Genomic DNA, 25,118 nt, shown 5'->3' on the forward strand with positions numbered 1-25,118 from the left:
CTGGTCATCTAAGACAGGGGTCCCCAATCCCTGGTCTGTGGACCGGCACCGGGCCATGGCATACCAACAACCGGGCCGCGCAAACAAGCAAAGCTCCGTCTGCAGGATGCAGGCAGCACACAAAACCACGCACCCTCTGGTCCATGGAAAAAATCTCTCTCCACGGAAATGGTCCCTGGTGCCCCAAAGGTTGGGGGGGGGGCTCTAATCTAAGAAGTCAACGAACCTTCTTAGCTTCTTCTTTTCTTTCTCTTTTATCGCTTCAGGTGAACCAGAGTCCACATTTATTTACTCATCATATGTAACCCAAGGCTCAGTAAACAAACAGGCGGGGGATGGGGGAAGAAGGAAATAATTGAAAAAGAGAAGGGAGAGTGGGAAGGAGAGAAAGAAGATTCACGAGGGGGGAGGAGGGACATGATGACTTTTCGAGTTCTTGACAAGTCTCTTGCGTTTGGCTTTCCCCATTCTTGCCTACTCTTCCGTAACTCGTTCTTGGTTGTCTTTTCTGCTTTCTGTCCCTATTCTTAGTCCCCTTTTCTTGAGCAGCTGAGGTTATCAGACCTGGTCTCCCTTAAACCCTGATGTATCCCCAAATGGTAGCTGGAGGGATATAGAAAACTCTTCTAGTGTCTCCTCATGGTCACTGGGCTGTCGCTCCTGTCTTTTTGCCAAACGTTGTGTTCAGACGGAACTCTTGAAGGGAGCAACTCGGAAGCTCGAATTAAAGGCCCGTCTCTGAGTCCAGTCTCACCTCAGCTCTAAGTCTCCAGGTAAGAGAAAGGGAGGTGGGGAAGGGGGTGGAGGGAGAAGGATCCTGCTTCCCATTTCTTTTGCTGACTCTCTGGCCACCTATGGAAGACTTTGGGGGGCGGGCGGGCAGTCCCTGCCAAGGGTTGGCGGTGGGGTGGCATCCCTCCCTTACTCAGCCATATGGGTAAGGTGACCAACTTTTTTACAATGAAAAGGAGGACACAAATAAATTGAAGGAAAAAATATCGTAAATAAAAGAAACATTTTTTTTTTCATTGCAACAATAACATAGACAACTTGCATGGGCAAAGTTCGCCAGCCGGGTGTTTTGGCGCGCTCAGCAGCAATTCCTATTGGCTTTCGAAAGCCAATATTGAAAAGGAAGACATGTAGGAGGACACTTTTTGAGGGAGGACAGAACTTACAAAAGGAGGACTGTCCTCCCTAAAGGAGGACGGTTGGTCACCTTAATACGGGGCTGTCTCCTTGGGGATCCCAAGAGCCAGAGGATCGCCCCTAACCCAGCCTTCCAAATTTCCCCAAGGGATTCCACGTAAGAGGTGGGGAAGGGGGTGGAGGGGGGGGAAGGATCCTGCTTCCCAGAAAGCCATTTCTTAAGGGAGGTTTTGCTGACTCTCTGGCCACCTAAGGAAGGCTTTTTTTGGAGGGGGGAGGGGGCAGCAGCCCCTGCCAAGGGTTGGCCGTGAGGTGGCATCCTTGCCTTACTCAGCCATATGGGGCTGTCTCCTTGGGGATCCCAGGAGCCAGAGGGTCGCCCCTAACCCAGCCTTCCAAATTTCCTCCAGGGATTACATTTCATCGGACCCTCCCCCCAATCCACGACTCAAGAGGGAACGGGACCCTCCCCCCAACCCACGACTCAAAGGGTCCAGTTGCGCCTCCGGGCCTAAAGGAGATGCCCAGGCGCGAAGGATGCGCGGGCGCTCTCCGGCGCTCTGGCTGCAGGCCAGATGAGGCTGCGCGCAAGGCGGATCCTGGCCGGGTGGGCGGGCGGAGGATCCGGCCCCTGGGCCGGGCGGGTTCCTTCCTGGCGGGCGGACGGACGGACGGACGGACGGCGAGCGAGCGAGCGGGCGGAGCGGCGCAGCCCGAGCCTCCGCGATGCCGCCGCCTTCCTCTCCCGAAGGCGCCTCGCCGCCCTGTCGTCGGTTCCAACCAGTTTCGACCGGCTGCCGGCCGGCCGGCAGCTCCTCGGCTGCAGCAGCCAGGCGGCACAGGAAGGGAGCCCCACGGACGCTCGCCAGCCCGGCTCGGCAGGGCCGCAGGGCTGGGCCAGGCAGAGCGCCCCAGGCTGGTCGGACCCCGGCCGAGCGCGCCCAGGCAGGTAAAGAGCGGGCGGGCGGGAACGAAGGGAAGGGGAGGAGAGGGGAAGGAAGGCGGCCGGCAGCCCTGCCTTGTCTGCTTGCGTCTCTGTCTCTGCCGCCGGCAACCCCGAGAGGCAGAGGCAGCCGGGCCAGGATGGAGAGCCAAACGCAGCTTCTCCCGCGGACGATGGAGTGGCGGAGAGACCCCGGCCGGCTGCCGAAAGGGAAGGGGCTCGCCGCTTAACGGGGCGCGTTTCCCGGCTTGATGCGCGCGAACCGTGACCCGCAGGCAGGGAAGGGTGGGCTTTGTAGTCCGAGGCATTGATTGGAAGACTGACTGGGCCGCAGGTGCTGGGCTCCAGGTAGACCTGCTCCTGAGTAAAGACACTTGGGGGGGGGGGTTCCTGGAGGAAGTTTTGCGCTTCGGGCCGTCCCGCCTCTGGAGAAGATGCTTCTCCTCCTCCTTCTCCGGAGCTTCTTTTCTATACCAGCGCTGGCGTCCGGAGAGCCTCTTCGCCCATCATCCATCCATCCCCCCCCCACCCCCGGCAAGAGAAGGGGGCTCCCACCTGGCGGACGAAGGGAAGACCTTGCCGGTCTTCACCTGTCCTCGGGGCATCTCCTTCTCCAGCGCCCGGGCAGAGGGAATTGGCGCTGCCAGAGCGCGCCAACATCCCACGTCTTGTTTGCTGGTGTGGAGCTCGGCATGTGACCTGAAACTGTCCTTGTGGTTTGGGGGAGCCTCTTTTGTGGTTTCGCACTCAGGGTAAACACACAGACAGGGCACGTCACGAGGGAAATTTCCCCTTCTCTCCTGGCAGCCTGCGGTTGGGCGCAGAGATCCCGGAATAATGCAGTGCTTTCCAAGCAGCTGTTTTGGACAAGGGGTGTGTGTATGTGTGTTTGTCATGTTTAACAGGTATTCTTCCTCCTCCTCAGTTTAGGTCAGTGGTTCTCAACCTTTTTAATGCCGCGACCCACAACCGGTCGTAAGTCGAGGACTACTCAGCTGGTCGTAAGTCGAGGACAACTCAACTGGTGCAGCACCGTTTGCAGAATGGGACTTTTGGCGGGCTCAGCAGGGCAGAGACAGCCTGGACAATTCCTGTTGGCTTTTGAAAGCCAATAGAATTAGACTCTATTCAAGAGAGTCTATTCTATTGGCTTTCAAAAGCCAATAGAATAAAAAGGAGTAGCACAGCTAAGGAAAAGGGGAAAAGAAAATGGCAGACTGCGTTGTTTGGCGACCCTCGTGAAATGGTCGTTCGACCCCAAATGGGGTCCTGACCCACAGGTTGACAACCACTGGTTTAGGTGCTGGAATTCTTTCAGTAGAAACACCCCCAAACACTCCCCCAGCCCACCCCCTGGACTAAACCAACAAGCAAAAGCATGGAAGCCAACTAATTGGGTTTAGTACAAGGGCAGGTTTGTGAAAATCAACTCCAGAATAAACCTCACCAAAGTCAACCTTTGCCTGGATACGGGCACCTTTCAAAGCCCCTGCCTTGAAAAGTGGGGATTCCCCAACCCCTTGGTGGTTCATATCTGGGGGGGGGGGGCAAGCAGGGTCCTCTTGCAGAGGTCAAACATTCGTGGAACAAGAGAGCAAAAAGATTGAATTTCAGTTTCTTAAAGACTCAAAATAGGCCGAAGTTTGTAAGTTCAAAGTATAGGATTATCTCTGGCAAAAACTTATTTACCTGAAGTTGGAAGGAGAGCGTACTTATCAGGGGAAGGATGCTCTTTTTTTATCTTGGCAGTAGTCTTAAGGGGGAAAAGAAGAAAGAAAAGAAAAGAGGGAAGGGAAAGGGAAGGAAAGGGAAGAAGGAAGGAAGGAAGAAAGAAAAGGAAGGAAGGGAAGGAAGGAAGGAAGGAAAAGAAGGGAAGGAAGGGAAGGGAAGAAGGAAGGAAGGAAGAAAGAAAAGGAAGGAAGGGAAGGAAGGAAAAGAAGGGAAGGAAGGGAAGGGAAGAAGGAAGGAAGAAAAGAAAGGAAGGAAAAGAAGGGAAGGAAGGGAAGGGAAGAAGGAAGGAAGGAAGAAAGAAAAGGAAGGAAGGGAAGGAAGGAAAAGAAGGGAAGGAAGGGAAGGGAAGAAGGAAGGAAGAAAAGAAAGGAAGGAAAAGAAGGGAAGGAAGGGAAGGGAAGAAGGAAGGAAGGAAGAAAAGGAAGGAAAAGAAGGGAAGGAAGGAAGGGATGGGATGGGAAGGGAAGGGAAAGGGAAGAAGGAAGGAAGGGATGGGATGGGAAGGAAGGAAAAGGAAAAAGGAAAGGAAGGAAGGGATGGAAAGGGAAAGGGAAGAAGGAAGGAAGGAAGGAAAGAAGGGATGGGATGGGATGGGAAGGAAGGAAGGAAGGAAGGAAGGAAGGAAGGAAGGAAGGAAGGAAGGAAGGAAGGAAGGAAAGAAGGGAAGGAAGGGAAGGGATGGGAAGGGAAAGGGAAGAAGGAAGGAAGGAAAGAAGGTATGGGATGGGAAGGAAGGAAGGAAAGAAGGAAAGGAAGGAAGGGAAGGGATGGGAAGGGAAAGGGAAGAAGGAAGGAAGGAAAGAAGGAAGGAAGGAAGGAAGGAAGGAAGGAGTCAGTCTATGACAATTCGCCATGGCCAACTCCCCATGGCCAACTTGCCACGGCCAACTCATTGCTGGACAAAAGTTACACTAATAACAAAGAAATGTTGGAATAGAATCATTAAAGAAAGGATGCAGAGGAAGGGACAGAATGGAATGTAGCTGACAAAAATTAAAATATTTATTTATTTATTTTAAATAACGAAACAGAATTGTTAAAAAGTTCTGCAGTGAATTGTCCTGTGGTGGGTTGGCCGTGGAGAGTTGGCCGCAACAAGTTGGCTGTGGCAAGTTGTCCCATTCCCTGGAAAGAAAAAGGAAGAAAGAAAGAAAGAAAGAGAGAGAGAGAGAGAGAGAGAGAGAGAGAGAGAGAGAGAAAGAAAGAAAGAGAAAGAAAAAGAAAGAAAGAAAGAAAGAAAGAAAGAAAGAAAGGAAAATCTTAAGATGCAAACATTGTGTTGGGGAAATGTTGAATGAGAAGGAATTCCACTGCTGTGCTGAGCAAATACCTGAATGAAAGCTTTGAATAGATAATTAGGCAGGAAGATTGTGTGTGTGTGTGGTAATTTTCACTCAGAGGAGGGAGGGACTGCAGCGACCCTGTCCTGAAAACACCGCTGTCTCTCCACCTCTGTCTTCTTCTTCTTGTTGTTAGTTGCGAAGTCGTGTCTGACCCATCGCGACCCCATGGACAACGTCTATGTACACACAAAATGTTCTATCAGTTAAGAAGGAAGCAGTTTTGAGAACAGGAGGAAGCACAGAGCCTTTAATCTGCAACGTAAACATTTATGAATGATGTTATCTAACATCTGCAAGGAACAACAAAACTTGGACAACCAAGAGCACATTAGCTCAACTCTGAGTCACAACTCCGCTCTGTAGGATTGGAGATGGACACAAGCTTCTTCCGGGGCCCAAGGCAGCTTTTGTGCTCATCTGCATGGGGGATGAAGTAGACTGTGCTGCTTCTGAGGCAAGAGTTACAGGGAGGGCTTGATTGGCAGACTGTCCTGTCATCGCCAAATGCCTCTTTTGGATTCTGCGGCTCAAAATGCGTTTGAGTGCAAAAGGGCCTTTGGAGCACACGGGATGGCAAGTTCTCTAAGCCAAAGCTGTCTTCTTTGGGATTCCACTGCAGTTGCTGAGGCAGCCACACAACAGTGGGAACAGAGGCAGCTGCAGGTGGATGCAACACGACACCCAAGGCTGCTAGAAGCCCCTTTGGGTCTTCTGAAGAATCATCTCAGCCCTCGGGCATCTTTAGGGTTCCTTTGCGCTTTCCCCGTCAGCAGAGACCCTGTTTCTGCACTTCTAGGCCACGATGTTTCAGTGGAGCAACTCAAGAAGAAAGCAGGCCAGAAGCAGGCGCTTGTATTTTAGGTCCTTTCCCACATGCGTGGATGGAAGGAGAAAAACATTCTGACTTGGCAATACGTCCTAACGAAGTGGTGGCGAACCTATGGCACGGGTGCCAGAGGCGGCACTCAGAGCCCTCTCTGTGGGCACGTGCGCCGTCGTCCCAGTCCTAGGCCTTCAGCTGGGTTTTATAAAACCTTTTCACTTTAGGCCTCTGCTGCCGTGTGCAAAACAAAAACAAAAACAAAAACAAAAAAACAGGTTCAACCAATCAGTCAATTTTAACTTCTTTTGGGAAAAAAAAAAGATCTTGCAAAGTTGGAATTGATTGATTGAACTTTTTAGTCCCACCCAGTCTGCCGTTATCACCGCAGCCATGCTCACCCAATGGGCCACATTGACCCAATGGGCTACACCCAGCCAATGGCCACACCCACCCGGCACCCGATGATGCATAAGTGGGTTTTGGGTTGCAGTTTGGACACTCGGTCTCTAAAAGGTTCGCCATCACTGTCCTAACATGTTGACTGCTCCTCCGTGCTTTAGCTATTTCAGTGGTTCTCAACCTTTTTAATGCCGCGACCCCCAACCGGTCATAAGTCGAGGACTACTCAACCGGTCGTAAGTCGAGGACTACTCAACTGGTGTGGCACCATTTGCAGAATGGGACTTTTGGAGGGCTCAGCAGGGCAGAGACAGTCTTTTGAAAGCCAGTAGAATTAGACTCTATTCAAGAGAGTCTAGTCTATTGGCTTTCAAAAGCCAATAGACTAAAAGGGAGTAGCACAGCTAAGGAAAAGGGGAAAAAAATGGCGGACTGCGTTGTTTGGCGACCCCCGTGAAATGGTCGTTCGACCCCAAATGGGGTCCCGACCCACAGGTGGAGAACCACTGAGCTATTTGGAGCAAAATAATATTTTAGTGAATAAAAGGTCAGCTTTTTAAGTATTTTTACTTTCTTCATGCTAAATTCACACGTGCTCCAGGAGAACTCCTCTTTCTTCCCATTACGATCTGGATTTCCCAGTATAATACACAGCTGCAATACTAGGAAGGACATTTTGCCCCTGGGCTGAGGAGGTGTAGGAGAACAGCCTTATCAACCTGCATCACCTCTCCCAAAGGAAGCGCCCAGGTAAAGCAGGTGTGTGGAGGAATAATTGAGCCAGAGATTTTGGAAGGAACTAGCTTGGATGGTTGAAAATTAGAAGGCTTGTTTAAAGATGTTTCGAATAATTGTTGGAAGTGTAAACAAACGCCAGGCACTTACTCTCATATCTGGCGTGTGTGTGCCCCAGTGCAAAGAAATGTTGGTTCAAGATTCATATATGGCTGGAAAAGATGACTAAAACACATTTAGAATTTAGGCCAGAATTGTTTCTGCTAGGAACATTAGGATCTAATTATGGGAAAGGGAATGAGTATTTAATATTACATATATTGACAGCTGCGAGAATAGCATTTGCCCGATACTGGAAAAATGAAGATGTACCATCTGACGGGATTATAATTGGGAAAATTTTAGAATGTGCAGAAATGGATAGATTAACGTTAGAGATTAAAGAGAAAGAAGACTCAGTCTATTATAAAACATGGGAAAACTTTTGTCAGTGGTTAACAAAATGAGATAATGAAATTGAAATGTATTAAGATGGCTGATTTTTTTTTCTTTTGATTAACTGATATGTTTTGTAATTTCTGTTATTCTTGTTGATTACAGTTACTGATTATTATATTAGCCCTGTTGAAAACTTGTAGCCGGACAATAGTTTGCTTGCTAAGGCTTGAAATGTGTTTAGAGGCAACCCCAACTCTCTCCTTGAACCCTACCCCAAATCCCACTACCTGTGTTGACCCTCCCTGTGTTGACCCTTCCTTTACCTCTATAAAACCTAATAAAATATTGTCCCAAAAAAAGAGAAAGAAAATTAGAAGGCTGAGATTTTTGATGGGAATATTCATGCTTGCTGTAAGGACAGGAGCAGCAGGACAGTTTATTTCTAGCTTGCAGCAAGATTAACTTGATTTTAAGTTAAACAGTAATCCAAAGTCCTTCTCTGGGAATGTATTCCATTCACCAAGTGGACAGTAAGGACTGGGCATCCAGCTCCCTTAAGGAAGAGCAGCTTAGACTTTTGACACATTTCAAGAATTTGCTTCGTCCCCTAGAAAGTCTATTAATTTCTAGTTAGCTGCCTCAGGAAGACCAGGATCTGGGAGTGAAGGAGGGAAGGTTCTCTGGGCAACAAGACTTGGCAAAAACCGTGGGGTCAAAAGGGTAAAGTCCTCCTGGATGTGACCCACCTCAGTTGTCCACACATCCCTGAATCGAAATTAGCTGCAGAAATATTCAAGAGCCGTGTCTCCTGTTTTCTACTGTGCGGCATTTCACAAAGAAATAGAACTCTCTTCCTGGGTTAAGTGGTGGACAAGGAGCAGATTTTATTTTATTTATGAGACTTATATACCGCTTTAAGTGCAAGCACTCTCTAAGCGGTATACACCAGTAAGCAATGTATATATATATTTACATTGCCCCCAACAATCTGGGTCCTCATTTTACCTACCCCGGAAGGATGGAAGGCTGAGTCAACCTTGAGCCGGTGAGATTTGAACCGCTGACCTGCTGAACACAGTCAGCTAAAGTGGCCTGCAATACTGCACTCTAACTGCTGCGCCACCTCGGTGGCAAGCGTGAGTCTTGCCCCTTTCTCCAGGGGTGGTGCGCCAAAGGGGCCACTTTTCTCCTGCAAATGGAAGCCTCGTCTGTAAGAAGCATCACCGGTGGTCCTGTTCAAATCTTCACATTGGCAGCCAACGAGGGGAGATGTCCGAGCTCCAAAGCCTTCTTAGCAACCTGCATGGAAGCTATGAAGGCCAGACGGCCCCATAGCTTCTAGTTCATTGAAGACGGAGGCAAGAAGAGGCAGTTTTGTGGCATCACACACACTCAGGGCTGTTCCAACGAGCTGTTTGTCCAGAGGACCACAAAGCCACAGCTTGGACAGACCGCGGTCCAGCCGGTGGCCGTGAGAGAAAATATTTGGGCTGAATGCAGCGTTTGAGAGCAGCTGGACGAAAACCAGACGTTGCTGGCTGTGGGCCTTGGCACAGGTTCCCAAGGTCTTGTGTCATTCTCCTCTTCTCATCCTTGAGCTCAGATTCATGACGGCCTTCGGTGCGTGCTCGGCATTCGGGCAGCTGGATCCTTCCCCCCCCCCCATTTGCTTGTCTTTCTTCCCGCAGGGCTTGTGACTCCTCGGATCCTGGTGGAAAATGGTGTTCCAGAAATCGCCCAACGGCGGGTGGGGCTGGGTGATAGTCCTCAGCTCCTTCTTCACCCAGTTCTTGTGCTACGGGTCTCCCTTGGCGGTTGGGGTGCTCTACGTGGAATGGTTGGACCTCTTTGGAGAAGGGAAAGGAAAGACCGCCTGGATCGGGTCCCTGGCCAGTGGCGTGGGCCTGCTCGCAAGTAAGTCTTCCTTGCAAAAAAGAGACAAGAAATAACTAACCCTTGGGTTTATTTAGAGGACCTTTGCTTTAAGGAATAAAACTCTGCTGAAAAGGGGGGGTTCACCTCTCTTCCAGTGGGAAGATCAGCTTCAGCAACAGCACTTCACTGCCAAATGACCTACAGCTGCAAACCAGCAACTTTATTACAAGGAGTTTAAGAGTAGTCATTTATTTGCCATCTGCCCCCATCAGCCTGGTTTTCTTTTCTTCAGATAATCTACTGGGGTTGTGCTGTTCTACTTAATTCTAGCAAAGAGTACAGAGAAGAGCAACAAAGATGATTAGGGGACTGGAGGCTAAAACATATAAGGAAAGGCTGCTGGAATTGGGCATGTCTAATTTAATGAAGAGAAGGATGAGGGGGGACATGATAGCAGTCTTCCAATATCTCAGGGGCTGCCCCAAAGAAGAGGGAGTCAAGCTATTCTCCAAAGCGCCTGAAGGCAGGACAAGAAGCAACGGGTGGAAACTGATCAAGGAGAGAAGCAACCTAGAACTAAGGAGAAACTTCCTGACATTTAGAACAATTAACCAGTGGAACAACCTGCCTCCAGAAGCAGTGAATGCTCCAACACTGGAAGTTTTTAAGAAGAGACTGGACAGCCATTTGTCCAAAATGGTATAGGGTTTCCTGCCTGAGCAGGGGGTTGGACTAGATGAACTCCAAGATCCCTTCCAACTTTATCATTATTATTATTATTAAAACATGGTGGCAATGATTTCTGCAGGAAGTTACTTTCCACTTCAGTTTGTCAGGAAGTCAAGTATAAGACAGATGTTGTGGTTTTCACTTTGTGAGAGAAGCCTAATCTTCGAAGCATGGGCGGCTAAAGATTGCAGCCCCTTTATATATATGTATATGTATATACATATACATTGCTGCCCAAAGCACGAAGCTAAAAACACCAGCCTGAAGATGACGAATGGGACTTCGTCGAAACGTCGCCAAGACACTTCCAATTTTACGTGGGAGAAAACCCGAACAACCAAAGACCTACATACAAATACCCACGAAAACCTCAGAAAACAAATATATATATATATATATATATATATATATATATATATATATATATATATATATATATATATATAATCTCCATTCTAATCATAGAAACAGCTACTGTATCTTGGCAAGTCTCTCGCTTTGCATACTAGATGATGCAAGAAATAGGGAATCTCTAGAAATGTATTTGCACACACAGCATCTTCGGCACAGGAAAAAATTGAAGGGCAGGATTTCACAAATTAGATAGCTCAGTTCTCTGTGTTCACCACAAGCAGAATAAATTACACTAATTTCAGAAAGAATGAAAATAGAAGTTGCCATTCGCAGAATTAGGTTTTTTTATAAGCTGTTGACTCTCCAGTATGCCTGCGTTAACCTGGCTCAGTTCAGCAGAAGGACAAAGAACTATAAAATGTAAAAATATCCAACATGGCCCATAAAAAAAAGAATCTGTTTTTAATCTCCAAAATCTTGCTCTCAAATTCTGTCGGTCAGACATTTGTAAGGGAATTGGGAAGGATGGGAATTAATATGGGATTTTGGTTTTCTGTTGCTTTTAAATATTACTGCATCCAGTTTTGATCACCACGTGTAAAAAAGATGTTGAGACTCTAGAAAGAGTACAGAGAAGAGCAAGAAAGATGATTAGACTGGAGCCTAAAACATATGAGGAACGGTTGCTGGAATTGGGTATGTCTAGCTTAATGAAGAGAAGGACCAGTGGGGACATGATAGCAGTGTTCCAGTATCTCAGGGGCTGCCACAAAGAAGAGGGAGTCAAGCTATTCCCCAAAGCACCTGAAGGCAGGACAAGAAGCAACGGATGGAAACTAATCAAGGAGAGAAGCAGCCTAGAACTAAGGAGAAACTTCCTGACAGTGAGAACAATTAACCAGTGGAACAACCTGCCTCCAGAAGTGGTAAATGCTCCAACACTGGAAGTTTTTAAGAAGAGACTGGACAGCCATTTGTCTGAAATGGTGTAGGGTTTCCAGCCTGAGCAGGGAGTTGGACTAGATGATCTCTAAGATCCCTTCCAACATTATTATTATTACTATTATTAATATTAATAATATGGGATTTTTGTTTTCTATTGCTTTTAAAGATTAATTATTGTAAACTACTTTGTCTTTTTGTTTTATAAAAGAAATGGTAGCAATGGTGATGATAATGTATTTAAATAATGTGTGAGAAGCATTGAAGGAAAATGCTTTTAAAACTTTGCAGTCTAAAAAAAAAATAGAAATATATAGAGATGCAGATTACAGGAGAAGCAATAATTGCTTCTCCATTTGCAGAGCAAAGTTGAGTAATAAGAGATTGAATAAATGATCTGGCAGAGTTGTATCTATATGCAAATTTCCTTAATGCAGGCTAGGGCTGATAAGAGGTGATTTTTTTGACAGTGCTCATTAGAGGTGATAATAACTTCTCTGGTATCCAAAAAAAAAAAAAAATGATTTTGACCTTGGTGGATTTTATAATGGTAGCACAATGACTTTGCATACCTTAAGGGTGTTAAAAATACAAAGGCTTTTTGGGATAAATGTGTGAGTCACAACAAAGGAGATGGTCACCAGCCTTTCTCTAACTGCTTTGTGGTAAAAATAGATTTAAAAGTGAAAACATGAATGCACTGGAAGTTTGTAGGTTTAGCAGGTCTTGCAAGCAAGGATGAATAAAAGAGCAAGAACCGGTGGGGAAGAAGAAGAAGTGAGTGAGGAATGGAAATAGACCATCCCCATGAATAGCAGGGATAAGTGTGAATATGTCTAGTTTAATGAAGAGAAGACGAGGGGGAACATGATAGCTGTGTTCCAATATCTCAGGGGCTGCCCCAAAGAAGAGGGAGTCAAGCTATTCTCCAAAGCGCCTGAAGGCAGTACAAGAAGCAATGGATGGAAACTAATCAAGGAGAGAAGCAACCTAGAACTAAGGAGGAACTCCCAGAATTCCTGAGCCAGCCACGCTGAGGGGAAAGGGAGAGGTTTCCAAGATGAGCCATGCTGGCTCAGGAATTCTGGGAGTTGAAGTCCACGAGTCATAAAAGAGCCAAGGTGGCCTACCTCTCCCTTTCCCCTCAGCGTGGCTGGCTCAGGAATTCTGGGAGTTGAAGTCCATGAGTCATAAAAGAGCCAAGGTGGCCTACCCATGAGCTAGAGTTTTCCTTTTTGGATTGAAGAGAGGTCAACCAATCTCTTGATCGACTCCCTTTTTTAATAATTCAAAAATAAGATTGTTCCTGTCTTTTTCTCTCCCCTCCCCCCGTCCATCCCCCGATTGTTCTCATGAAGGTCCCATCTGCAGCACTTGTGTCTCTGCTTTCGGCGCACGGCCAGTGACCATCTTCAGTAGTTTCATGGTTGCAGGAGGCCTGATGATGAGCAGCTTTGCACCCAATATCTACTTCCTTTTTTGTTCTTATGGAATTATTGTCGGTAAGAAAATTCACCAGGTCCTCTTTGGCCCCACCAGATAGCAAGAGAACCAAATGCTAAGGAGTTAAAGGCATCTTGTGGAAGGTGGAGTTTAAAACCTGGACTTTAAACCTGGACTCTAATCTTCCCTAGTGGGTGGCTGAATTTTCAAGAGACTTGTGGGGCTCCAGAATTTGCCTGATGGATGGAGCCATAGAGTTTGGGGAACCTTCCAGACTAGTTTTCTGTATCCTTTCAGTGAAAATAACGGTCTAGACCAGGGGTAGAAGGAGAAAGCCTCAGAAATGAAAGTAACTAAATTTTACCAGAATTGGGTGACTAATCAAGGAAAATGAAGTCCGGAGTTTTAATTGGTTCCAGTTTCCAAGATACGGACTGGAAATTGCACCAAAATAATTCAAAATTACGAGGGGAATGTGCGATTAGGCTCCATAACTTTTCTACAAATAGTGATATAGCAATGAGAATGGTGCCACGCCAACCCTTATAAATTTATCTTTTTATCGATAACAATACAACATAACTTTCCATTCATGTATTGGTTTTTCATGTAACAGTTTCATGCTTTTTTCACTCTGCAAGAGGTTCCACTGTTGTAATCTGGAGCCCAATAGCTCTGCCTTAGTCTTTGGCTATTCCAAATCTCTGACCAGGTCATTTAGTTGACTCTGTGAAATAAGATGTGGTTCAGGCGGGTGGGCTAAAGTTTAGGTCTGCTGACATAGATGGCCCAGGATCAGCTGCATCCTGTTCATCGTCTTTCTTATCCCCTGAGTGTAGAGAGTAGGATTCTGGTGGATCTGAAATTCGCAAGTCCTCACCATGGGGAACAGGACGCAGTGTGGCTGGAATGTTTGGCTATTCCATGGTCCACTTCTTCTTTCCTGAGATCCCTTTTGCAATTGGGGGAACCATGCAAAAATAGCAGTGTCTACTATGAATTGGTGAGTTCCTTTCACACCGTTGGGACTGAAAAAGGCATGGACTTTTTCTTCTTGTTTAGCCAATGACACCGATAAGTTGCACATGTAATGCAACAATAACGAGGCGCCCAACTCTTGTGTGATCCCTTATTTTGCATCCAAAATATAGGTGGTACGCCTTTTTTACCACTACTATCACACTGCATTTTTGAGATGCAAATGTAACCTCACCACAACTGTAGCAGAAGATTTACACAGTTGTTTACACAGTTTTGAGGCTTCTTGGCTCCTGAAGGAAAATATCACGCAACCGTTCCTTGAAAATGTTAGGACACGATACTTTCACAAGCCACCAGAGGTAACTATATGATGCGTAGGTCTGATCAAGACAAATGTGCCTTGCAATAAAAGAACAATAAATTACAGTTAGGTAATAATCTTTGGTCTCCATGTGATACCATTTTCATTGTTCTACCATACTTTGCCGAGACGTTACGAGGCGTCATGATCATTAGACGCCTCCCTTCCTTGTAGGCAAATACACTCGCCTGTGTATAAATCTTTCTTGTGAAATATCTTGAAAACGTTAGCCAACCGGCACCTTTACCACCTCTTTTCTAATTCACCTAATCAAAATACGTAAGAATGAACCCATTTTATCTCGGAGGTCGATAATTTCCCAAAATTTGTAGACTAGTGAAATTAATCAAAGTAGTCAAGAGTACTGGGGCACTGATTACATGCCATAAACTTTTCTATTCCTTTAGGACTTGGATGTGGCTTATTGTACACGGCCACCGTCACAATCACGTGCCAATACTTCGACAAACGTAGAGGCCTTGCACTCGGTCTCATTTCCACAGGTAGGTTCTTGTAGCGGGCATTGATCCCTGGGTGGGAATGAACTTACGCGGTCCTTTGGTTGACGGCGATTATATCTCCCAAACGCCAAAATTTGGATTTTGCATTTATCACACAGTTAAACGTTACTTCTAATCAGTTTCAGGCTAGTCCTCCCCTTCCATAATTTTGTCATGAAGACTCTGCCGGTCCTTGGAATGAGCTAGATTTTGATAGGATAATTAAAAAAAGAGAGACAGAGAATGGGTGATCTGGTTCCGTCCTTGCTTTCTTCTAGCCTCTGTGGAAACACCAATTTTGAAAACAACTGTTGGCCCTTTGATGTTGTTGCTCTGCTCTGCAGCTTTTTACATTACTTTTACATTATTTGTGACACTGGCAGCCAAGGCACAGCAGACGGTGACATGGATCTACTGACCATGCGCTTCTCTTCTTCCAGGATCGAGCATTGGCCTTTTCATCTATGCTGCCTTACAGAAAGAGCTGATTGAACTGTATGGGTTGGATGGCTGCCTGCTGATCATTGGCGCGCTCTCTCTAAACATCCGAGCCTGTGGCAGCCTGATGAGGCCTCTGTCGGTGGCCCAGAAGCCCAACCTGGAGAAGATTCCGGATCAATACCTCATTTATAACGGAAAAGAGAAGCCCTCTCATGAGGAACACATCACCATACTTGAGAAGGCCCAGAGTGAAGGGAAAGGGGAGAATCAGGAGGTGGGCAGTGACCGCCAACCAAATGGCCTCCCAGTTCAGAGCCAGCTGCTCTCGGCCTCCCCCAGAGAGTCCGAGAGCTACCCAAAGAAAGTCTCGGAACAAACGTACCTGTGCAAACAACTGGCTATGCAGAAATGGGGCCTGTATTTAAGTTACTGGGAGGACACCCTGAGTCTTTTTAAAAACAAAGTCTTTTCCGCCCTGTTTATTGCCATCTTCCTCTTTGACGTTGGCGGCTTCCCTCCTTCGTTGCTCATGGAGGACGTGGCGAGGAGCTCAAATGTCGTGGAGGGGGACTGCATCATCCCTCTGATCTCCATCATCGGCATTATGACCGCTGTGGGCAAGCTGGCCCTGGGCGTCCTGGCAGATGTAGACTGGATTAATGCTTTGTATCTCTACATCCTGACGTTGATCTTGACGGCAGCAGCCCTGGTGTTAATTCCCTTCGCCCAAAGCTACAGTGCTCTGGCAATCCTTTCGGGGGTTTTAGGGTTCCTGGCAGGAAACTGGTCGATTTTCCCCTATATCACAACCCAGACGGTGGGAATCGAGAAACTGACCCATGCCTATGGGATATTGATGTTTTTCGCGGGACTTGGAAACAGCCTGGGACCCCCAATTGTAGGTAAGTCGGCATTTCAGCCAGATACCATTCCTTCTTTTCAAAAAAGGCCTCCATCTACAGAACCTGTTAGTGGAGATGTAGCGTTGTTGTTGTTGTGAAGTCATGTCTGACCCATCGCAACCCCATGGACAACGTTCCTCCAGGCCTTCCTGTCCTCTACCATCTTTTGGAGACCATTTAAGCTCACGCCTCCTGCTTCAGTGACTCCATCCAGCCACCTCAGTCTCTGTCATCCCCTTCTTCTCTTGCCCTCAATCTTTCCCAGCATTAGGCTCTTCTCCAGTGAGTCCTTCCTTCTCATTAGGTGGCCAAAGTACTTGAGTTTCAACTTCAGGATCTGGCCTTCTAAAGAGCAGTCAGGGTTGATCTCCTCTAGGACTGACCGGTTTGATCGCCTTGCAGTCCAGGGGACTCGCAGGAGTCTTCTCCAGCACCAGAGTTCAAAGGCCTCAATTCGTTGGCGCTCAGCCTTTCTTATGGTCCAACTTTCACAGCCATACATTGCAACTGGGAAAACCATGGCCTTGACTATACGTACTTTTGTTGGCAGGATGATGTCTCTGCTTTTTAGTATGCTGAGATGTAGCATTACTCAGTTACAATTGACAAGTGCGGCACTATATTCTCAGTATCCTTAAAAACTCATATCCTGGTTGGTGCTCCATACAGTCCTATCAATCCTTTCTATCTCTATGATACAACAGCCACCAGGAGCGGAGCCATCGGCTGCCATTGTGGCTTGTCGATGGCTTGGGTTCAAAGCACTGGCATCCTTGACTGGCAGTTTCCTGACCAATCATGCTCTGGTGTGACATTTTTATGGAAGAGGAAACCTCCTTTGATGCCACGGTGTGAGACAAGAAGGCTTGGATCTGTTTTTTGGCATCTCTTTCTGTTCTCTTTCAGGTTGGTTTTATGACTGGACTGCTTCTTATGACGTGGCCTTCTACTTCAGTGGCCTGTGTGTGCTCTTCGGAGGGCTCCTCCTCCTTGTGGCCGTGTTGCCTTGTTGGCGTGGAACAAAACCTACCATCAGCCCAAACCCCAAACACTTATTCCTCCACAGCTGTCTCCGGAGTGTCAATGACCGTATGGAATAGTTGCTGCTGTTTTGATACTGATACTTTTAGTAAATACTTTTGCATCTATTTATAAAGGTTTTTAAGACACTTTTGATACCTCCTTGAAACATTTGGACCTCTGAGCCAAAACATCAAGTCCTGGCCACTGCAGCTAAATTCCAACAGCACAATGGGGTCTTCTGTCTTGCCGTTGCCCATAATCGGCAAAATGCTGCTTGCGCCGGATTGCAACTGACCAAGAGACTTTTAAGATGCAGTGAAGCTCCGCTCTTGAGGTGGAGCTTTTCTTGACGAGCTTCCCACTCCCCATTCCTGTTCCGGAGGCTGAGTGTGCAAGCCCTGGCAAGTGTGCAAAGTGCTTGGATCTAGAACCAGCATATTCAGTTTCCTAAATGAGGTTCCTCCTCTCACCCACATTGTATTGTACTACAGTTTTGCTAAGTATTTTCTGGCGCAACCAATGTATTTTATACACATTTTCATGTAATCCTTGTACTTCATTTCGGCCAGGTTGGCACAGTACTTGCTTCCCTCTTCAGGAATCTTAATGCTATTTGGTTGGGAGAGGCTACGTCACTCTGAGTGTCATGAAAGTAATTGAAGATGCTGTTTTCTCTGAGGGATCTTGTGGGTGGCCAAAAGATCCCATGATCTATGAAATAAACAGCACAACAAGAATGTAGCATTTAAGACCAAGGGAGATGTTGAATGGAAAAAAAAAAAAGTTACTGCATATTCTATCGGGAGCTGTTACAAATTATTCAACCGAATTCTATAAAAACCAAGGAATACAATTTATTAAAGAAACCACAAACCATAGAGCTGAAACGTTGGTTTTATTTATTTTACAAATTCGAGGCAAGATTTCATCAGGGATCTTACAACATTGCAATGTGGCGAAACGTCTATTAAGAACATTTAAGCTCTTTAGTCCATTACATTAGAAGAAAAAAAAAAACCACATCTCTAAAGCTTCCAAAGAACTTAACTCTTGAAATTTTCCTTGAAATATGAAAGATGGACTCAGTTTAAATCTGACCGGGTTGTTCTAAAATGGTTTATTATTTCATTTAACAGGATATAGGCTTCCTAGAGCAGTGATTCTCAACCTGTGGGTCGGGACCCCATTTGGGGTTGAACGACCATTTCACGGGGGTCGCCAAACAACGCAGTCTGCCATTTTTTCCCCCTTTTCCTTAGCTGTGCTACTCCCTTTTATTCTATTGGCTTTTGAAAGCCAATAGAATAGACTCTCTTGAATAGAGTCTAATTCTATTGGCTTTCAAAAGCCAATAGGAATTGTCCAGGCTGTCTCTGCCCTGCTGAGCCCGCCCAAAGTCCCATTCTGCAAATGGTGCTGCACCAGTTGAGTAGTCCTCGACTTACGACCGGTTGAGTAGTCCTCGACTTATGACCGGTTGGGGGTCGCGGCATTAAAAAGGTTGAGAACCACTGTCCTAGAGAAAAAAAAATGGGATACCAGGCAGATAAATCAATGAGCTGGCTGAGGAAAGAGCAGTCTATACAAATCCGGGATGGCAGTCTTGCCTTGGGCAGTGAGTTGGACTAGAGCAGGGATAGGCCACCTTGGCTCTTTTATGATTCGTGGACTTTAACTCCCAGAATTCCTGAGCCAGCCATGCTGAGGGAAAAGGGAGAGGTTTCCAAGTTGAGCCATGCCGGCTCAGGAATTCTGGGAGTTGAAGTCCACGAGTCATGAGGGGGCTAGTTCCCCCATGTTGGCTCAGGAATTCTGGAGCTGAAGTCCATGAGTCATAAAAGAGCCGAGGTTGTCTACCCCAGGACTAGAAGACCTCCAAGGTCCCAGCCGTGGGATTCTAGGATTCTTTATGAATAGCAATAGGGTTGCTGGAGGGAGGCAATTCAGCTATTGAATCCTCTGGAGAAATAAATGGGGCTTTCGTTGCAAGTTCATGTAGCTTACTCAGTTGCATTTATTGATCACGTTCATTGTTGTCGATTATTATTGTAAGGATAACATGGATATGGATAGGTATGTAAAAGAAAAGCCGTTTGGTAAGGAAGAGGTTTATTTTTTTAGTCAAGGAGCATACAATAGTCAGGAGAGCAATTATGAAGCCTATGGGCCAGATTTCTCCATGGTGCATCACATTTACACGACACCTAGCTTGTCTCTGGCCCTGTTCCAGCTGTGCATTCATGTAAGTCAAAATCATTTGAGCCCTGTTAAAAAGCAACAAAGGGGACTTTCAGTCGCATTTACAATAGTGGTCAAAATTGTGGAAAGCTTTTGGGAAAAGCCTACAGTAGAAATGCCACCTTTGGTTAAGCTTCCACCAATTTTTCTTCCAATTTCTTTATAACTGTAGCCTTGTTCACTTAATAATACTATTTTACATCACTTTCTGGGCGACCAGTCAACTCTTTACACCATGACTTTAATTTTATTACGTTTTGCAAGCTCACTAAATGAAAGAACACAAAAAAAACCCCAACCATCTTGACAGCCATCACATAACACCCTGACAAATGTCCTCCTCTCAGCTTCAATACAGGACATCAATCACTGAATCCTGCTATGATCCGATTGACTCATTGCCAAAACAAGATGACACCCGATTGGCTCTCTAAACACTCATGCTCATTGGCTACCATCAGACGAAGGAAAGCTACCTGATATCAACCTGAGCAAGTTGTGCTTCCTTTTTCTGGTTATTTGGCTATAACTTTTTATAGAATACAGTACAGATAATTGAACAAACTTTGTTGTGTTACATTCCTGATTAAATTATCTTTCCATTGATATATAATTTTATGGTACTACTTCAAAAAAAAGTGGTGTTATTAGCCATCAAACCTCAAAAATACACTTTTCCCAAAAGGTTTCCACAGTTTTGGGCACTACTGTAGGTCTTTGGCTCCTCTCTCCCTGCAGAGCAGTTGATGATCGTCTCTGATTTGTGATTGTGTCTGGTTCTACAGACCTTGAAATGCTGAGAACAGCTCTTGGGGCGAGCGAGGTCCTCTCCATGGAGTATCACACCACCCGGACAACTGGCCGAGAGGCAGATACAAAGATCAATTTGCTCCCGTGTCAGATACTTCAGGACTGAGTCTGCAATCAGCCCCCTGAACTGACAGCATGAGAGTGGAACAAGCCAGGAGCTGACATGGAACTGACTTGTGGGATGTGTTCAGTTTGTGTGATACCAGGGGAGGCTCCTCCTCTCTCCCATTTATCAAGAGCTGTGCAATTAACATCTGTGGCCCACCGAGTGCTCTGCTTTCGGAGAGACTTCCTTTATCCACACATAATGCCTAATAACCAAAATGTAGCCTGTGGTTATGTTACAATTGGCCAGAGAGACAAGCATCCATCTCCAAAGATGCACGCACGATGCGCACAAACAACTGGCAGAGGTTAAATCATACCACAGTGGCCTCCAAATTGACTTTTTTTTTTGGACCGTACACCTGATGGCTTAGCATTCCCCAAACTGAAATTCTTGCTAGGTCTTGGGCCCCAACTGTTCCCTTTCCCTAACAAACTATAGATCTAAAAAGTGACATTGCTCCTTCACAGAGTGAAGACTCTGGAAAGGGCCCCACCATTGAGTTATTTCTGCCTTCCTTCTGCACCAGGGCTCCACTTTGCCACTCCACGTAATCCTGTCAGTGCCTACTCGGTGTCCTGCTGCCCAGAGAACACATTACCGGACGTCATTGCTTCCTGGTGTGTATGTGTATGCGGGATGCCATGGTAACATCCATAGCTTTGTCATTCCCAAGGAGTTTTTGTCCAAGCGTTCAGTCAGTAAGGAGAGTATCCTAGGCATACGTAAATCTGGTGCTGCTAAGGACTGCCTTTGTTTGTTTACTTTAGCACCTGTCAAGTCTACCTGGAAGGATCAATTTCTACAAAGCCCCAGCCCTGCTGAGTTGCTGACAGGCAGAGGAGCACCATGTTTGGACCCTGGGCCTTCTCTTCTAAGAGAACTTCTGATTCAGACATAATATGGGGACCGGGGCCTCCATTTCCCTCTGTGTAAGTGCAGTGTAACTCCTTGGGCCTAACTTGAGGGTTTGCAAAAGCACCTTCTGAGTAGTTAAGGGCAGAAGGCTGCTGCGAACGACTGATTTATTTCAAGAAGACTCAGGGTTGCTTTTGTCAGTCCTGCTCGGTTACTATCTGTAAACGTTCTCCCTTTTATTTTATTCCCCCCCTCCCTTGTCAATATTTTGTCTTTCATGTGTTGATTTTAAGAATGTTTACTTAGGAATATGATTTATTTCTATGGGTCTGATTTATTTCAGATAACTACTAAAAGGCAATGAGATTTACCTTAGTATATTATAACAATCTATATTCCTTTTTTCGTACTGCAGTGAGTAGAGCTCATGTTTCATGATCAAAATCTAACTTTAAGTTAATTACTGATGAACGTTTCAGCTGCGTTTTCTTTCTTTTTTTAATATTTGAGAGATATTGCATTGCAGTACAGCCTTGTTCTACTTGGACTCCTTTGGAAATTCACGTGACAGCTGTTCGACTGAGATTTGACCTTAAACCCTGGAACTGTCCCTTGAATGTGACAGCCAGTTTTTATTTTGCTATCTCAGCCTTGAGAGGAGAATATACTGGATTGGGTCCAGATGCTCTGTTTCATGCAGAAAAGCAATTTCTGTTCACAGAAGGATGCTTTCCAAGCCTGAAAAACAATTAAATGAATGGAATTAAACATTTGGATTCACTTCAGTTTAATATTGCTCATCAAAGCAATATTGACTCCAAAACAGAATCATGCCCATAATAACAGAATTATATACCCTAGCTTTCATTTCAATAGCTTGGTGCTCATGAGAGAATTAGAGAGGCAACATGGAGGAGTGGTAAAAGTGTTGGACTTGGAATGAGGACACCCAGGTTCTAGGTCCTCCAAGGCCATGGAGACCCTATACCATTCCAGGCAAATGGCTGTCCAGTCTCTTCTTAAAAGCCTGGAATTAAAGAGATACTTCCTAACAGTGAGGACAATTAACCAGTGGAACAGCTTGCCTCCTGAAGTTGTGGTTGCTTCATCACTGGAGGTGTTTAAGAAGAGACTGGACAGCCATTTGTCTGGAAGTGCAGTGATGGCGAACCTTTTAGAGATTGAGTGCCCAAACTGCAACCCAAAACCCATTTATGCATCGTCGAGTGCCGGGTGGGTGTGGCCCATTGGCTGGGTGTGACCTATTGGCTGGGTGTGGCCCATTGGGTGGGCATGGCTGTGATGGTAACAGCAGACTGGGTGGGACTAAAAAGTTCAATCAATCAATTCCAACTTTGCAAGACCTTTTTTTTCCCGCGAGATGTTGAAATTGATTGAACCTTTTTTTTTTTTGGCACATGGCGGCGGAGGCCTAAAGCGAAAAAGTTTTATAAAACCCAGCTGAAGGCCTAGGACTGGGGTGATGGCATGCGTGCCCACAGAGAAGGCTCTGAGTGCCACCTCTGGCACCCGTGCCATAGGTTCACCACCACTGGTATAGTGTCTCCTGCTTGAGCAAGGTTAGACTAGAACAGGGGTAGGCAACCTTGGCTCTTTTATGACTCGTGGACTTCAACTCCCAGAATTCCTGAGCCAGCATGGGGGAACTATGGCCCCCTCATGAGTCGGGGACTTCAACTCCCAGAATTCCTGAGCCAGCATGGCTCAGCTTGGAAACCTCTGCCTTTTCCCTCAGCATGGCTGGCTCAGGAATTCTGGGAGTTGAAGTCCACCAGTCATAAAAGAGCCGAGGTTGCCTACCCCTGTGGTAGGCCCATCATTGGTGAGGTCCTTGAGCTAATTCAGCTCTCTGTGCATTGCCCCTGGACTGCCTGTTTATACAGACCCTTGATCTTCAACCACAACTCCTTGCCCACCATCTGGGGTAGGGGTAGGCAACCTTGGCTCTTTTATGACTTGTGGACTTCAACTCCCAGAATTCCTGAGCCGGCATGGCTCAGCTTGGAAACCTCTCCCTTTCCCCTCAGCATGGCTGGCTCAGGAATTCTGGGAGTTGAAGTCCACGAGTCATACAAGAGCCAAGGTGGCCTACCCTTGGACTAGAAGATCCCTTCCAACTCAGTTATTCTGATGTCACCAGATATATGGTACCCTAACTTTCTCACTAACCTTTAAAGTATTAATTGATGGTCTGGATAAACCCTTAAAAATCCTGGAGACTTAGTGAAATAACTGCAACTGGAGCAAGGCAAATATTGTTTTGTCCTCAAAAGGGGTGAATGGGAAAGAGGTGTCAAGAAGCTGGGAAGCTTTGCCAACATGAATGATGAATAAACTAAGCAACAAACTGCAAAACAATAAATTTGGCATCAGGAACAATGGCAGATCTTTAAAAGATGGATGCAACAAGGTGGCATGAACCAAAAAGTGTCAAAATAATTGTTTCCAGAAAAGAACTTATTTGTATTTTTTTTTTTTTAACTTGGGAGCTCTGTTTAGTCAATTGTGGTAATCCTGCAGATGTACTATATCTTGTTTTCCAGAAACGCTTAGGAAAGGCTGATTTAATCCCATCCTAAATGTATGCTTGATTAAGACTTTCTCTGTTATCATTAACAAGTTTGCATGTGGACCACAGTCATACATTGTATGTATACAAATCAAGCAAGAAGGCCGATCAATGTAATACAAGGCATACAGGAGATAAATTAATTATCTGCATTTTACACCAAGTATGGGGTGCAGGAATAAATATAGTAAAACTGTAGGTTTTTATAAACTTGAATCTTCTTATGCAGTAAGGTTATTTCATTTAAAATATTAATTGGCTGGGGGAAGATCAGGTTACAAGGCATACAACATCTTTGCCCAAGAAGATACAGACTACTATCAAATTTAGAATTTATTTTATTTTTGGTTAGAGAAAAGAATGAAGGATTACGAATTGAACATGTATTAGCTTAGCAAACTCCAGACAACTTTGTTGATTGGAAAAATTAACATATGTTGATGAAAAAAAAATTAATAATAAATGAATAAATAAATAAAAACATCTTTGCCCAAGTTAGTGGAACCAGCAAATATCCCCCCCTTCAATTATTTTCTGTTCATGTTGCGTGCCACATCAATCCATGCCCAACAATTTTCAAGGCTCATAACTCAGTTCCATATCCCTGTTGTTCTAACCTTGATATTTTATAATTTTTAAAAATTTATGATGCAAGGGCAAACAGCACCATTATTTCTCTTTGCAGCAATCGTTGTCATCTGTAAAACTGAAGCAAGGTGGAAATAAAATTGGACCGGAGCCTCAAAGAATTTTTGGTTCTCCCCTTGATATAGTCGCCAAGGATACGACACACCGGTCTGTTCCTTTAGTTGTCCAACACACAGTGGAATATTTAGAAGAGTTTGGTAAGTCCGTGATTCCACTTGGTCGTGACCATTTTTTTTTCCCTTTCGGAAGGAAATCCTCAACACAACAAAGTGTGCTTGCACTTGGTCAGGAAATGGCAGGTACTTTGGGGGTTAATATCGTTGGTGATGGTGTCCCTTCAATGTCACTGGTGACCGGTGGCCCTGGACATCTTCTGCAATGATTGTCCATAGACAGTTCTGAGTTCTCAGGTAAATCCTAACCTTATCCAGATCCCAAATCAAGCAGAATCCACAAATTCAAGGATCTACTCTAATAATCAAATGCGGATTATTATAATCGGGTAGTTCTCCTCCCAAGGACATTTCTGGATGGAGAAGAAAACCGCTCCTCCTATGAAAACCTCATGTTTGACATGTCTGGTTTAGAGTTTAAGTTATGGCAGATCCATCACTGCTGCACCAGTTGAGTAGTCCTCGACTTACGACTGGTTGAGTAGTCCTTGACTTACGACCAGTTGGGGGTTGTGGCATTAGAAAGGTTGAGAACCACTGCTCTACAGCATTTCACTGTCTCGTGCAAGACATTTGTAGAAGG

At 45.7% G+C, this 25,118-nt stretch overlaps 2 protein-coding genes across 8 annotated transcripts in view; both read left to right on the forward strand.

Annotated features, from left to right (window-relative positions):
- The first annotated feature begins 707 nt into the window (after nucleotides 1-707).
- Nucleotides 708-17,990, forward strand: SLC16A9 (solute carrier family 16 member 9). 5 transcript variants are annotated; one of them, XM_039366720.1, is made up of 6 exons: nucleotides 708-773; nucleotides 9,250-9,475; nucleotides 12,820-12,963; nucleotides 14,654-14,749; nucleotides 15,187-16,089; nucleotides 16,996-17,990. In XM_039366720.1, the coding sequence occupies exons 2-6, from the start codon at nucleotides 9,280-9,282 to the stop codon at nucleotides 17,187-17,189; spliced, it is 1,533 nt and encodes a 510-aa protein (XP_039222654.1). In that variant the 5' UTR covers nucleotides 708-773; nucleotides 9,250-9,279; the 3' UTR covers nucleotides 17,190-17,990. The 5 variants fall into 5 exon arrangements, with proteins under 5 accessions (XP_039222654.1, XP_039222625.1, XP_039222636.1 ...); XM_039366702.1 differs by lacking the exon at nucleotides 708-773 and adding an exon at nucleotides 1,958-2,098; XM_039366728.1 differs by lacking the exon at nucleotides 708-773 and adding an exon at nucleotides 2,119-2,440.
- Nucleotides 17,991-20,016: 2,026 nt separating this feature from the next.
- The window catches only part of LOC120318728 (protein FAM13A-like), a 31,359-nt gene continuing 26,257 nt past the window's right edge, over nucleotides 20,017-25,118 (forward strand). For 2 of the 3 annotated variants that reach the window (XM_039366759.1, XM_039366750.1), the window contains exons 1-2: nucleotides 20,909-21,198; nucleotides 24,400-24,559. In XM_039366759.1, coding sequence (XP_039222693.1) covers nucleotides 21,169-21,198; nucleotides 24,400-24,559 — 190 coding nt within the window. In that variant the 5' untranslated portion in view covers nucleotides 20,909-21,168. Of the gene's footprint in view, nucleotides 20,887-20,908; nucleotides 21,199-24,399; nucleotides 24,560-25,118 lie in introns of those variants that run through there. The other variant, XM_039366742.1, reaches the window with a different exon arrangement.

Source organism: Crotalus tigris, unplaced genomic scaffold, assembly GCF_016545835.1.
Source record: "Crotalus tigris isolate CLP2741 ecotype Arizona unplaced genomic scaffold, ASM1654583v1 scf7180000017598.18339901613:2243638, whole genome shotgun sequence".
Classification (NCBI taxonomy): Eukaryota; Metazoa; Chordata; class Lepidosauria; order Squamata; family Viperidae; genus Crotalus; species Crotalus tigris.

Bases quoted from the DNA above. Each gene is read 5' to 3' on its own strand.
- SLC16A9 (XM_039366691.1), top strand. From the start codon at position 1,876: ATGCCGCCGCCTTCCTCTCCCGAAGGCGCCTCGCCGCCCTGTCGTCGG. The intron at 2,099-12,819 runs GTAAAGAGCGGG...GTTCTCATGAAG, and splicing joins GGCCGAGCGCGCCCAGGCAG to GTCCCATCTGCAGCACTTGT. The intron at 14,750-15,186 runs GTAGGTTCTTGT...CTCTTCTTCCAG, and splicing joins ACTCGGTCTCATTTCCACAG to GATCGAGCATTGGCCTTTTC.